The 14,383-nt window shown below is 45.1% G+C and overlaps 1 protein-coding gene across 5 annotated transcripts in view; it reads left to right on the top strand.

Moving 5' to 3' along the window:
- The window catches only part of LOC133346467 (talin-2-like), a 258,048-nt gene that overhangs the window by 108,170 nt on the left and 135,495 nt on the right, over window positions 1–14,383 (top strand). For all 5 annotated transcript variants that reach the window (XM_061558070.1, XM_061558071.1, XM_061558069.1 and 2 more), the window contains one exon: window positions 3,873–4,053. In XM_061558070.1, coding sequence (XP_061414054.1) covers window positions 3,918–4,053 — 136 coding nt within the window. In that variant the 5' untranslated portion in view covers window positions 3,873–3,917. The remainder of the gene's footprint in view (window positions 1–3,872; window positions 4,054–14,383) is intronic.

Raw genomic sequence — 14,383 nt, 5'->3', positions numbered from 1 at the left:
CCTGTCACTATCTCAGTATGTAACCAATGTCATGTTTGTAGACCCCTTCATTTCATGTCCTCGCCTTCCATACTCCAGGTAACTTATTTCACGTATGTGTATAAAGATATTTAGGCTCGCTGATCTCGTCATGAAACTGCAATGAAAAGCACCAGGGGAGGCAGCTATCACATCTGCCTCACTGAGGGGGACGTGTCTAACACGCCCCCCTCAGTGAGGACACGCCCCCCTCAGTGTGTGAATCTGGCTCTGACACTAGCCAGTGCCACCCCAGCCATTGACCTCACCGCACGTCACTGCACCATACTACCCAACAATACCACCCATTATGAGAGGTCCCAGGAGGGTTCTGGCAACCACCGCTGGTATCAGCCGTTTCCAGCAGAAACCTGGCACTAACATCGCCCATTGGTGAGCCCAGGAGTGGCCATGCATTCAGTCGTGCCTGGGCCCCCATGCAATTAGTGAGGGGGCTTACAGGTGCAAATTGGGTGGCCCAGGAAGGATCTCGTGGTCAGCAGGACATCCAGGCTGAAGGTCGCTTTTCTGGGGCATCAACGCTGCCAGAGGAGGAGGTGTCTCCAGCTTGGTGCTTCCGTGTTAGAGAGTGGCAAGCAGAGCAAATCATCCCCTTCTGCACACTGCTTGCAGGTCAGGGAAGCGGCAAGAGATTGCTGTTTAGTGCAGGCCATGTTTTGCTAATCAGTTATGGTTTGTCCATTAGGCCAGCAATTTATGGGTAAAATTATGGTGCATTGGTTCATATATATTTTCATGACCATGAACATTCCAATTAAATCAAGGCAGTGTATAAATCGTGGTAGTAATTTAAAAACGCTTGCCATTGTTGTAGTTAGCGCAGTGTTCCTGCTATTTAATAGGGGATTAACAACTCTTGTCATTCTTATTGTCCCAGAACTTTGGCCTGGCGGTTAATTATTCCTGGACGCGCAAAAATATACAAAGTATGAAAGTCTCAATAATAATAGGGGTTTTCCCCTTTTTTCTGGCAACAAAACTGAAGCCTTTTTACAAGGAATCATGTTTATATTAACCACAATACTTTTGATCAAAATTCAAACAACAAACACACTGATAATATATGATGCATTGTCCTTGAAACTGATTGGTCCACACCAGAGACGGCTTTCTTTTGAGCCTCGTCTCAATTGGTGCTAGACCAGAGGACGCCAATAGGCGTACAGCTCCAAGACAAATGCACTATCAAAGTAATGAGGGCTCGGGGTAAGCAAGTATTGTGGTTAATGCACACATGATTCCTTGTAAAAAGGTTTCAGTTTTGTTGCCAGAAAAAAAGGGGAAAAACCCTGTTATTATATTTTGGTACTGACAAAGGAGGTCTAATGATATGAAAGTCTTCTTGCTCATATTAGTGGAGAGTGATGCCCTGATCCTTGATTTAAATTCTACATTCCAAAGGCAGTGACCACTTCCATCCTAGGATCACAACTGTGTTGATTTCTCACTGTGGTTTTTCTTTTTATCAACCCTGAAGGATTGGTGGTCTGCATCAACCCCTGACAGGGATTTAAACACATGGTCTTGTCATTGCTTTTTGAGTTTTTTGCGCAATCTCCACCCAGCTGGATATTTGCAAAATGATTGTTTATATTACCAGTGTTTTATACTTCTCCAGTAAAGCCTCAATTAGACTGGGGACTTTTAGAACGGTACTGTGCTGGGATGTTTTGCCAATTCCTATTCGCTGTTTTGTGTTTGGTTGGGGGGGGGGAGAAAATCCAATCGGTAAATTTTCGTCCTTTGCTGGAGCTCAGGTTCAATGCCCTGAACAGTCGGTGTTGCCGATGATGCCTCTGCATGCGTTTTCAACACTGATACCATTGTGTGAATGACGATTGTCGCTCTGTTTGCAGAGCTCGTATCAGGCCCTGCATATGCTCCATTCACAACGGCCTCCTCCCCTCTCCTCCCCTCCATCTCTTATCCGCCTTCCCCGTGCCCTCAAACTCTCCGCTGTGATTTATTTTTAAACGTGGCCATGGTGTGGCAGAATAATGTGGAGGTAACCTTGATTAATATTTGATGTGGGTAGATTTTTGCCTTGCATTGTCCTTCGCCTGTGTTTTGATATTAAAGAACAATGTCATTGCAAGGATTAATATTTCTGTAAATTGTGGATCTATTGTCCAATTAAGGCTGATATGGACTGGTTGAAGCGTGTCTCTGACAGTTATTCTCGTAAGAATGCGACTCCCTTTTTTCAAGGTCCAAAATACATTGGAGGTAATGCTACTGTACAATACGGTTGCAGTGTATTTTGCTTGGTGGCTGCTGCCGAGAAAAAACTGTTGAGCATTTGCCGTGACGAATTTCCTAATTCAGACTTTATTTCAGCTGGTAAGGCTCATTGAGCTATGCGGCTCTGTTAGGAGGATGAGCACAGCCCAAGACCATTGCCAGTGGTGGCAGTTACAGGACATTGCAGGGTGGGAATGTGCAAACTAGCAAGAGCTAAAACAACTTATTTTTTACACAAAAACCACACCAGAATTTCCAAAAAACAGCATAAACAACATATAGCGCTTAAAAGACAGTGTTAAAAATACCAGACATACTTTAACTACCTACACATTCAATATTCTCTGCACAAAATCTGATGTTCCCACGTGTTTCATATCTAGGCCCAGGTATTTCTGTGGCGGGGCCCTCTACTCATAACCAGAAGGATGAAAGTTCAAATCCCAGCCCATCTTCTCTCTTGAATCAATGAAATGAGCATTGCTTTTTGTGAAGTTGATCACGGTTGTTCTAAAAGAGGGACTGGTTCTGACCATAGGGATGTGGAATTTCCATTGTCACCGGCTCAGGACCACCAGTCTCATTTGGGCAGCAAGACACTGACTCATGGGGCCAGATTCTTAGCTTGGCAGAAAATGTGCCGATATCTCCATTTCCAACAAGGGGGAAGATTGGCAAAACAATTAGTTTTTTCAATTTCATCACGATGGGAATCAGGGCTCTAATGTTTTGTTCATTTGGTACAAATTAAAAAGCAGCTTAACGTCGCTGTCGAGTTCCAAACTGTACGAATATGAACATAACGAGCAATACTTATAAGAGCACGGTTAAAATGTAAACATATCTTTGTGTTGATTAGTTTTTGCTCTGCGCATCCTAAGAAAGTCTCCGGCTGGGTGGCACTGTTTCAAAACACGATGCTTGCAACCAAAAAGGTGTTTATTCGCATTTGATTCACCTTCCAGATCAGGACTAATGTCCAATGTATAGCAAGGCATCTGTGTCACTTGAACAAGTTCATGTCTCTGTGCTGAACCAAGCATTGGGGGTGGGGGGGGTCAGGGAAGCCAGGGGCACTGCTCATCACCTTCAGTGACTCTGAGTCAGGGGTGGAGATTTTCCGTTTTGGTCGAGTTTGCCAGACAGCCTCTATTGACATCCCACAGGTGTCATGATTTTGTGGACTCTTTAGTTGACTGGGACTCTTAAAGTTTCGAAGCGCAGTCTTCAGTTGTGGCACTTTGCCACAACAGTTCTATTGAGAAATGAATCGAGGTGTCTGTAAGGCGCTGTGTTGAGCTTATCCTCTCTGTTGCAGCGTCTTCAGGAGGTTGAAGGTGAGATGGTGCCCGCAGGAGTGCGTGGAGTAAGCTCGAAAAAATGAATGCTCAATCACCGCCTATCCCGGAAGGCCACTCTGAGGATAATGAGTGTCTGCGCAACCTACTTGGCTACGATCATGATGTGCATGGTTGGGAATTCTGGACACATCACGAATATGAAGCGGTGGGCTTGCAATTTATTTTCCCTTCAATCGTCGTCCGCTTTTCTTCCCCCCCCCCTCCTCTTCCTCTGTCCCTCCACTCCTTCAGGTTTTGACAGAGCGGGGGCACAGGCGTTAGAGAAGACTCGCCAAGATGGTGGCCCTTTCGCTCAAGATCTGCGTGCGGCACTGCAACGTGGTGAAGACCATGCAGTTCGAGCCGTCCACCGTGGTGTGGGACGCCTGCCGCATCATCCGCGAGCGGGTTCCCGAGGCCCAGTCCGGCGAAGGTAATGTCCGGCTTCACGAGCATGGTAATGCGTGGGGGGAGGGGGGGTCCCCCCCGTCGGTTTACACGTTGGCACGTGGACTTGAGAGGAAGCCCCGAATCTGCGAACGTCACTTTTCACACAACCGTTCTGCCAAAAGGTGCGTCGCCGTACCACTGTGGCCGATTGTAGATAACCGTGGTCAGAACGCTCGGCTTTGCAATTGAATTTGTAACGAGAAGACTTGAAGCCACTTGCTGAGGGGCTGGAAGAGTTGACTGAAGGTCGAGTGTCGACTTTGGAGCAACTCTGGAATCTAGCAGAAAGACCGAAGAGATGCACGGTGTGCACGCTGTGGTGGTCTCGCTGGCATTGTTGCCCTTCATTTGCAGTTTTAGATTTAGATGGTTTCCATAGCCAAATTGCATTGCTAATATTACTTGTTTTGACTTCGGAACATTAAGAGATAGGTTCAACCGTTTTGGCGATGGAAGGTCAACTCTGAGACTTTCCTATGGGTAGTCTGATTCCTGCCATAGGAATGTGGAATTTACACCACTGGTGCAGCACAACCAGTAGGGACGGGTACTGCCCCAATTCTCGTTTGAGCACGGAGATTCTTACTTAGTTGCTCCTGAAGAATGTGAGGTCTCACCTGGTTTAAACGTAGGCCTTTTTGTTGAATACTTACGCAGATTTGTCCATGACACTGGCGCATTCAATCCGATATTGGCAAAATCGCATTGAACAATCTTTTACACCCACGGTCAAGCAGAAGGTATGTCTCTTCTGAAGCATACCACTTTTTTTCCCTGTCAGGAATGTACTGTCCCATCCTGTCTGATACACAAGCGAAGATAAGACAACTCAAGGCCTTTGCAGAACAGCCGCAGTTCATATCGCATTGCTCGTCAATCAATGCCCCTGTCTGCTGCTTGTTATTGCATTCAAAGAGAATGGAAAGAAGGGAACATACAAGACCGTGAATTGCCTGTCGCCTGATCTTCGCTCACTGTGGGTGTGATGTTGGACTGTTTTTATGGATCAGTGGCTTGGGAGTTAACTCATGTGTTATGGTCCCGGAGTGTTACATTTATGGCTACTAGTCATAAAACATAATACGGGCTGTTGCTATTATGATCTGACCTGGGGACGATAGTTTGAAAATTTATTTGATTTACCAGGTAAAGCATCCTGAGCTAATAGCTCTTTTTCATAAGCGACCTGGCCATAAATGATAGCTCAGCGAATTGGCTTATCATGCGGAAATTTATAGCAGCGAGTTTACGAGACCATGTGGTGAACATGCAAACTCCAAATATTCAGGCGTCAGGGTCGGGATCGAACACACAACCTCCTGCACACCAGGCGAGGGAGTAGCATTTCCCTCCCCTGGTACCAGCTCCACTACCGCTTCAGAACCATGCTGGCCTTAACAGTGTAGACTAAAATATTAATGTTCGCATCTGTAGATATAATGCAAGATTGCTATGATCAGAAAGATAAATTTGCAATTTGATCAGTGCAAAGTATAATCCACGGTCAGGGGTCCGTTCGTCTTCCATGTGTAGTGTTGCGGATTCTGGAGACGTCGGAAGTGTTGGAGGCAACACTTTATTCAACACAATGTCCGGCAGTACAACCCGGCACCCTCAGGGCAACGGCCCTTCTATTCTCCTTACCTAGCGAGGTAGCTGCCTCCGGGCTAACTCAGCCGATACGGCACTTCTACTCGAGGGCCTCCGGCTATGGGTGCCTAGGGGAGGCTAATCTAACCCGACCTAGTCAAGGTGTGGGTTCCAACCATGGGCCCGCTCAGACCCGGCCCTTACAAGGATGCCCCTACATTTATAGGTTTGAGCTTCTTTCGCACCATACGTAGTCAGTTGTGCTAATCGGAGGTGCGGGTTTAGTTTCCGTTATGGGCTCATACATTTAGTAACCACAATGCAAAGTATAAACTGGTAAACTATGAACAAACTACCTCCTGCTATGGGAAATGTGGAATTTCCACCTCTGTTTTATGGCTGACAATAGCGATGAGTGGCCCCCTGCATTGCCTATTTAAGCAAGGTGAGGCTCTCAGTATAATTTATATCAGTTTAAGTACAGCATCATCGTTTTAATCCATTAAAGATAAACATAAAATTTTTGTTTACAAACTTAATAAATTTTGCTCCTGTAATCTAAGCCAGCTTAAAAGTATCTGTTTCTGTCTTTTATGTTCCATTTTTTTCTTCTCATGCTGCACAGAGCTTCCCTCAGTATTCAGATATGTAATTAAAGTTAACAGCACTGTACTATCTAGTGTATGGGTTGGAAATAATGGGATAAAAAAAATACATCTTTCAGATATCACTGGTATGCTGACAAGGCTGTCGCAAATAACAAGGGGAAATCTCCCCTATTCTGCGCGCCACTTCGATGGAACTGTGAAATGTGATTACAGTATGCATTGTGCTTTTTGAGACGTCTTCAGTGCTTGGCCTCACCCAGAGGGTGGAGTTCTCCGTACACGCCATTGTTTGCGTGCGTAAAACTTACCGACGTTAGTTCCAGCGGACGCTTTCACCGACGTTTGCTCCAACTGTTGCAAAAGTGGTTGACATGTATGTTGAGCACAATGCGAACAAAACTGCCTAAAACACACACACACACAACCAAAACACTGAATTTCTGAAAAACAATTAAAAAGTCAGTGTGTTTCCAAACTCAAAAATGCATCGGATGATGCTCGTGTAATGGTCGCATCTCCGAGCCAGTGATGCAAATTCTACATTCCCATGGTGGGTGCCAGTCTTTCCATAGGGCAGCCATAATTAACTTCCTACGCAGTGGTGCTCAATCCATGAACTCTGGAGGAATTGCAAGTGGAGTCAACCATCCCCACAGCTGGGATTTGATTGCACGATCCTTGGATTGTCAGCGGAGCTCGGTAATTGCAGCCCTCACCTGGCCGGATAATGGATAATAATAATGGTCGTGCACTTTTATTATTTGCACTGTTTGTCTCCTTGCACATACGGAGCACCCAGGCCACATTCGCATTTGCATCAGTACTTTATGAAACTTAACACCAGGTGGCTAAATGACCTCGTGGTCAGCAGGGCTGTCTGCTGCTCCAGATTGTGTGAGATTGATGGCTCATCTCCCACAGCCACCTGGTCAGTTCTGCAGGGAATTACCGCCAACACACCGTCTGCCGCAGAGTGAATGTTAAAGACCCCGTGGCATCATTTACAAAGTGTAGTCTATTGTTTGCTTGTGTTGTCGGCAATTTTTCTTTATTGTGATATTGATAGCGGCTTGTGCAAAATAATATATTTTCGAAAAATAACTGCTCACGTGTATTTACGGCTTCCCATGTTGTATTCGTTAAAGACACCACTATGGCAGTCGTCGTATTTATAATTAATATCGCCTTGCAGTTAGTCTGTTTGATGAAGGTTTTCACACGCTGTGTCAGTCACCGGTGTTCTTTGACTATACTTTACCATGCTGGTTATGGTGGGAAGGTGCAGGGCTGGGTTGGGTGGGTAGTTGCAGGAGCAATTACAATACACTATGTAACACGATTTTTGTTCCTGGGTAGTAAGTGTTTTTTCTAATTGCTTATGCCTCGAAAGTATAGAAATGGCTATTTTTCCCCACGAACTTTGATTTTGTGACCAGGACTTTATGTGAAGAAATGACACAAATGCACCCGTTTTCTCATTGAAAATAGGTAAATTTCAAAATCTCACTGTCCTGGTCACAAAAGCAAAGTTTATGGGGACTACTAGCCATTTTCTGTACTTTTGAGGCATAAGCAATTGGAAAATAACACTTAGTACCCAGGAAAAAAAAGTGTTTGTTACACAGTCACCGTTGGTGTCAGCCGTGGGCAGGAATCAAACGAAAATCACCAAGTTTATAGCACAGTGTGCCGAACATTACACCACCCCTCGCCCGTGCGTAATATACGTATATACACTGTGCATACACAGTACGTATATTATATACCTCCCTTTGATGGCCTTCAGTACAGTTGTCAAAGAATTATCACATAGACCCGTATATGAGGGCTGACCTGTAGAAGATCATGTATCTTGTGGAACAAAAACGGAAATTGTTTCTGGTATTTTGAAAAGACAGGAGAGCTGATTGCAGAGGAAGTCTGTAAGTAAACATCCAATTTTTTTTTCATTTTGACAATGACTTGTTCATGCCCAGACCATATGGACAAAATGTAATGGTGTCCGATTCAAGTTTGGGGCAGAAAAAAAACACTAAATTACCATGACTAAAATGGTAAAGATGAATTGAACAAGTTGAACATTCCAAATTATTTAATATTAAAGTCAAAGTGTTTATGTACTTTAGCCGGGAGCTGGCATTTTAGAGGTGAAATGAGACGTTTCAATGAAAAAATATATATTTCAAAAGCCACAGCACTTCTCTGCATTTAAAAAATTATGGTTGAATATTATCCAATTTTAGCTTTTGTCCTTCGTTTTTGAAGTTCACGGCATGTCTCCAAGTCATGGCTTTGTCGGGTTTTCTATAAGTTTACGTTGCCAATCCTGGCCTTAGTATTAGCATCCAATAAGGGAGGCATGTGGACGGGGAGAGTGGCCAGGTGGCTCCGAGACCCAATACTACGGGTCGAGGCATTCAGCCGTGGCTTCCCCTGGGATCCCCGATGGTTCAAGCCCCAGGGCAGAAAATTGACCTTGCCTCCCCCGGTCTTGAAGGGCCCTTGTGCGCAATGGGTTTTTTTTACACTCTTAGCCGCCCACCTCGAATGTGAAGGAAACTATACCTGCCTCCAAAATACGAGCCTAAAAGAAAGGCTCCCAAGGCATGCTGTTTCACTGCACTCAATCACAGCTCAGAGTGTACATTATAGGTGACATTTGCCAAGGGAGCGAAGCCATCATTTTGTCAGTCTGGCAAAGAAGGGCAGCTTGGCCCATGATTGCAGCCGTGTGTGTATGTGTGTGTTGAGTATCAAAGTTTTGTACATGTGGTGGGTTGAGGCTTAGAGCTGGTGCAAGGTTTGAATAAGTTGGGTTGTTTTATTATATGCCCGGCGTCTGTGATGCCGCATGCCTGTAATCCAGCTCTTTGGAGGTGGGATTGTTGGATCATGCAGACATCACCACGTGCTGTCAGACGCTCGAACTGCTGGGGTGTGAGTTGGCCAGGATGAGAAAGCAAAGCAAGTGGGGATTTGTGATCCCTATGTGTAAAGCAGGCTTTTGAGTGTTATCTTTTTGTAAGTGTAGTTTTTTTCTCCCAGGCACTCAATGTTCCAGCCATCTGTGAAGCTAAATGTGCAGTTGTTTTATATATTATACATTATTAGCTGTATGACCCACAGTGTTACTAAACAATGTACCATATCGCAAACAACTGCATTCTACACCCACTCTCCGGTGGACCGAACAGTCTTGGTCGCACTACTCCTGAAGCTAATCACGTGGCTCACAAACTGAAACCTTGATGTGTCATTTACACTTTTTCCATATGCTGCAAGAGGATTAGCAGCAGGCATTGTCTATCCTTTGCTGAATTCCAAGCGAGTTTCAAACGAAGCTGCCCTCGGTTCCACAGCTGCAGTTCGACCTGCCGAGTGAAAGCTGAGAGTTCAAATTCGTGTTGGGGGTCTGACTCGACTAATCACTATCGAGAATGGCTGGCACTCTTATGGAACGACTGGCACCAACAATGAGAATGTAGAATTTCCTCTGCTGGAAATGGGGGCTGCCAGCATAGATGGAGGTTGCACCACACACATTTTAGCAGGGATTTGTTTTTAAACAAGATATCTACGTAGTATACTGTACGTGGACAACACATGCAGAGGCTACGTAACTTGTTTGAATGTAATGGGTGTATTTCTCTTGCATTGTGCAAGATCAACAGAAATCTGTGTGATACGGTCACTCGCTTTACTCATCAGAACTATTGAAAGCGGTCAAACTACCAGCAGATCAACACAACTCTTTGGCGACTTTTTTTCTTTCACAGACCTGACTGTTACACGTGCATTGTTGGTCAACTGTCGTCTCATATCTCCACGTTTTGGCTCGAGATAAGAACACCCAAAAATGCGTGTTCTTTATGTATTCATTCTCTGCATTTTTTTCTCCATTTATATTGCGGACTAGCGGGAAGTACCTGGCGTTGCCCGGGTCTTAAAATATTTTAAAACTACTCTTAAAAATCTAACAGCAGTGCGTTTGACTGTGGTGGTACCTGTTATGATTACAGCAGTGCATACTGTGGTGGTACCTGCTATGATTACAGCAGTGCATACCGACTGTGGTGGTATCTGCTATCATTACAGTAGTACATGCTGACCCTATAGCCGTATTTATTGACTCTATCGCACAAAGTACTCACCTGACAGAGTGGCGTGGTGAGGCTTAGTCTCGTGCAGAGCCTCCAGCCTCGCCTAGATTTTCCAGCCGGCCGAGGTGGCACCTTGGCAGGCTGGGGCTGGGCTGCTACCCCTGACCCAGCCCCTCACAGCCACAATATTCCGGGCTGCTCTGCAATAATATTTATGGCCTATAGTGGTAGCATCTAGCGACTGTATATATTAGTAACTGCACGCATCGGGGTGGGGGGGACATCACACAGTGAATATTTAAGCTCAGCGTTTAGTGTATTTGTATAGCTTTTTTAACGCGAAAGAAAATGTCCCCCTCACTCCCACCGAAGGCGTGCGACTTGGCATGGCCCCCCCCCCCCACCAAAGGCGCTTGAGTTGGTATGGTCGTGCACACGTCATAAATAAATAGCACGCCAAAATCGCACTAAATCGCTAATTAAACTAATTTAAAGTTGACGGATGTGATAAACGTAATAGCTGCTTGCTCACGGCGGGGCTTACGGCGTGGTACCGGCTATTTTTATTGAACGTAAACCCCACCGTTGGAGAGGCAAATCCTTTGCAAGCGCGCAAACACACAAAGCCACACACATACCCACAAACAGACAATTTTTTACTTTTTTATATATATAGATAGTTCCAGCACTGTGTGAGGTCATGAGGCTGCAGACTGCTTAATCTGTCAACTGGCGTTGGGGTAACTCACAGATCGCAGAAGAGGACGTGGTGTGTGGCTCATGTAAGATTTCCTTTGCCAAATGTCCAATTTTACAAACAAAATCTTCTTTGGCACTTGGCATCGAATATTATATTATACAATACGGTGTACATCTCTCTATTTTTTTTAAATTGATGTGTGTAGGATTCGGCACAGATTGGCGTGGGATTACGTGCACGGCGCGGGGAGCGACGCGTGCTTTGATGTTTAATGTATTTGGGGTTCCCTGTCACTGCCAGGGAATTGAAAACAACCCCGCCTTCTGTGAAATTCTTGCCTGGAAAGTGAAAAAAACACAAAAATAAAACTCACGGGGGCGATATGGCAAGATGATTGTGATACAGGGAATATTCATGTGTGACTAGGCCGCGTGTGGATATGTTTTGGTTGTCGCTCCTTTGGCATTCGTCGGTCTTTGATCCTGGTAGATTGTAAAAGGGAAGAACCGGGAGAAATGCTATGCTGGTGCTTGGCCTCTAATCCAGCAAAATGGATGAAGGGTTGGCGAATTGGGGAGGGATGGAGCTTTGATGTGTATGAGACACCCACTTGTTTGGCACCAAGGTCTCTTAAGAAGTCAGAATCAGAATCGTTATTTAGACTGGAGGAATCCGATGAGCTATGGAGCTCCTTTTCACAGATGTCCAGTAATTAAATTAATATCCTTAACTCGACCATAGGAAAACAAACATCTGCCTGTTGATGCACATAAAACATTGCCTCCTTTGTAACAGTGTTATGGGTTTAAGGCAATAAACCAACTCGGTTACGTGACACGTCTGAGGGAGACCACTAACATCTTAGTGGTCTCCCTTTCTATGCATTATCTTTGGGCACCGATTTCCTCGTACATCCCAAGCAAGGAGTAGTCTAAAAAAATGTGCAGACTCGTGTTTTTTTAGAGTAAATCATTAATAATTGTTGTCATCATATACTACATGTGATATTCTTTTATACCCAAGTCATAAACTTTCCAGGAAACAGTGCGTGTACAATAATAGCGGTTGACTTCTGCCATAGGAGTGTGGAATTTCTACCATCATATCGTTAATGATGAACTTTTTATCATTGTTTTGTCGCGCTTTATAGTCTGTCAGCGTTTAAATTGAATTATTCACTGCATTTCGTTGACAAGGAATGAAGCGTACTTACACACATTCTGTTACAAGACCTGCCAGAAGTTGAGAGGGGCGCCTGTTGTTACCAATGAATGCGCGCACAGCCTCCTATGCGCAAGTTTCATATTTTTTCTTTCCTCTATATATTTGACGCAGCTGTACCTGCTGGCAGACTGTTGAAACATATAACAATGTTGGCCTGTGATGACTTCTGCTATATATAGGTTATATTGTTTAAAGGCAATCATAAGGTCATTTCAACCATGGGGGCGGATGTGATTGCTTGATTTTTTTGGCCCTATCTCTAGTGCGCTTACACAAAGACAAAGATCTCTAGGGTAGCCGCAGTGTCCACTGGGACAGGTGCCGGTAGCGAGCACCTATTAAATCCGGCATTGCATACGAGCGAATGGTGTGGCCAGCACCACACCCTGATGTCCGTACCTCCCGAGTGGTGATGTTTACACAACATACCAGGTACTTATTTAAGGCTGAGTGGTCCTAGAGGATGCTCAGTGAGCTCTCCCATACCTTGTCCTCCTCCAAGTGGTCCTTCTGATCCTCGACCTCCTAATCCTCCTATTCCTGATCCTTCACCTCCTGGTCCTCCTCAAGGTCCTGCTCCTGATTCTCGTCCTCCTGATCCTCTTCATCGTCCTCCTCCTGATCCTCCCACTCCTCCTCGTTTTCCTGGTCCTTCTGGGTGCTGGCAACTGCTTCACCATCCCCTATAGTCCTGCACTCCCTCTGACCCCTACCATCCCCATCCCCGTCCCGCACCTCCGATTATCACGGTTGGCTACGTACGGTGCGAAAGAAGTTCGACATACATACAGGACATATTCCAGTACCACTTGTCACTTGACACTCCTTTTCGTCTTTTGAGTTCTCACCTGGTTAAAAAAACGTAAATTTTAACTTGAAATACCGTATCCAAACAGGTTGTCATAGAGCCTTGCGGGGCTGTGTGATCGGCAGTAGTGGGCAGTATAGATGGTTGTTTAGCAAAGTCCATTTTGGTACCAAACTTGTCTATTGCTCTCCACCTGAACCACAACTACCAGTGACTACCAGCATTGTGGAGTACTGCACTGTCCAATAGCTCCCCCAATGACCAGCGTGGCCCCGTCCAGCGGTGGATTGACAAAGCGGGGCGCACACATGCACACAATACACTCCTCCTCTTGAACACTCATTTGTTTGCTGGCTATTGCAGTTGGTTGTCCAAAGAAATATGTGCTTTCTTAGGGTGGGATCAGGAGAGATGGCGGGAGGGGGGAAAACACGAGAGAGCCACCGTTGATGCGACATTGAGGTGCTCACGAGGAAAAATTGGTACATTGCACACTATGTGTGTACATCTGGCTGAGTGGTGCTGTGGTTGGAGTGCTTGACACAGTTCCCATTAGGGTCCAACTCTGCCCATCCTCTCTCTGCCATCGATAACATACTTTGTGTGAAGTCATTTGTTATTTTCTGTGGTATACTGGTCCCTGCCATAGGAATGTGGAATTTACATCACTGCCTGAGTATTTCCAAGACATGAATCCTGCCCCACACATGTTTTAGAAGAGAGATACCTTGACATGGTCTGCGGAATGCATTTTCAAACAAGACCGCCATGCGTAGCAAATGACACAGATTTCACAGACGCATTAAGCTTGTGAAAAAAGACAAATTACTTCACATTTTAATAGCACCTATTACTGTACTGTCTGACGTGTCTCGCATGTTCTATGGGAATTGAGAGCTGTAATCGTCATGCTCCTCAACGTTGTGGTGTGAGACATCACATCTCAAAAATACATTATTTTTACTTACACATTCACCTTTTTTGATTCCTGCTTGGAGTATTTTTGCATTGGGGTATAATACCCTGCAAAGTAGACTAATTTTCTGAATGGGAATTCACTTGGCTAGAGATAAGAAGCCAGCAATGCTTCGTTTTTACAGCATGTTATATGCGTGCAAAAATCTGGCTGTTTCCACTTTGCTGGGTCCCAACAATTTCAAATTTGGCCCGTGACGAGACATGACACGCACCAGAACTGTGCCGGTAAGACACTCGTGTGGTAGTATGTCAGCCCCATTTACCGGGGATGACCCTGCAAAGAGTCGTGATATCATCGGGTCACC

The sequence above is a fragment of the Lethenteron reissneri genome, chromosome 24 (assembly GCF_015708825.2).
Source record: "Lethenteron reissneri isolate LAM-NWPU_2019-01 chromosome 24, ASM1570882v1, whole genome shotgun sequence".
Lineage (NCBI taxonomy): Eukaryota > Metazoa > Chordata > Hyperoartia > Petromyzontiformes > Petromyzontidae > Lethenteron > Lethenteron reissneri.
The sequence above is the reverse complement of the archived record's forward strand: the minus strand, read 5'-3'. Positions and strand labels throughout refer to the sequence as shown.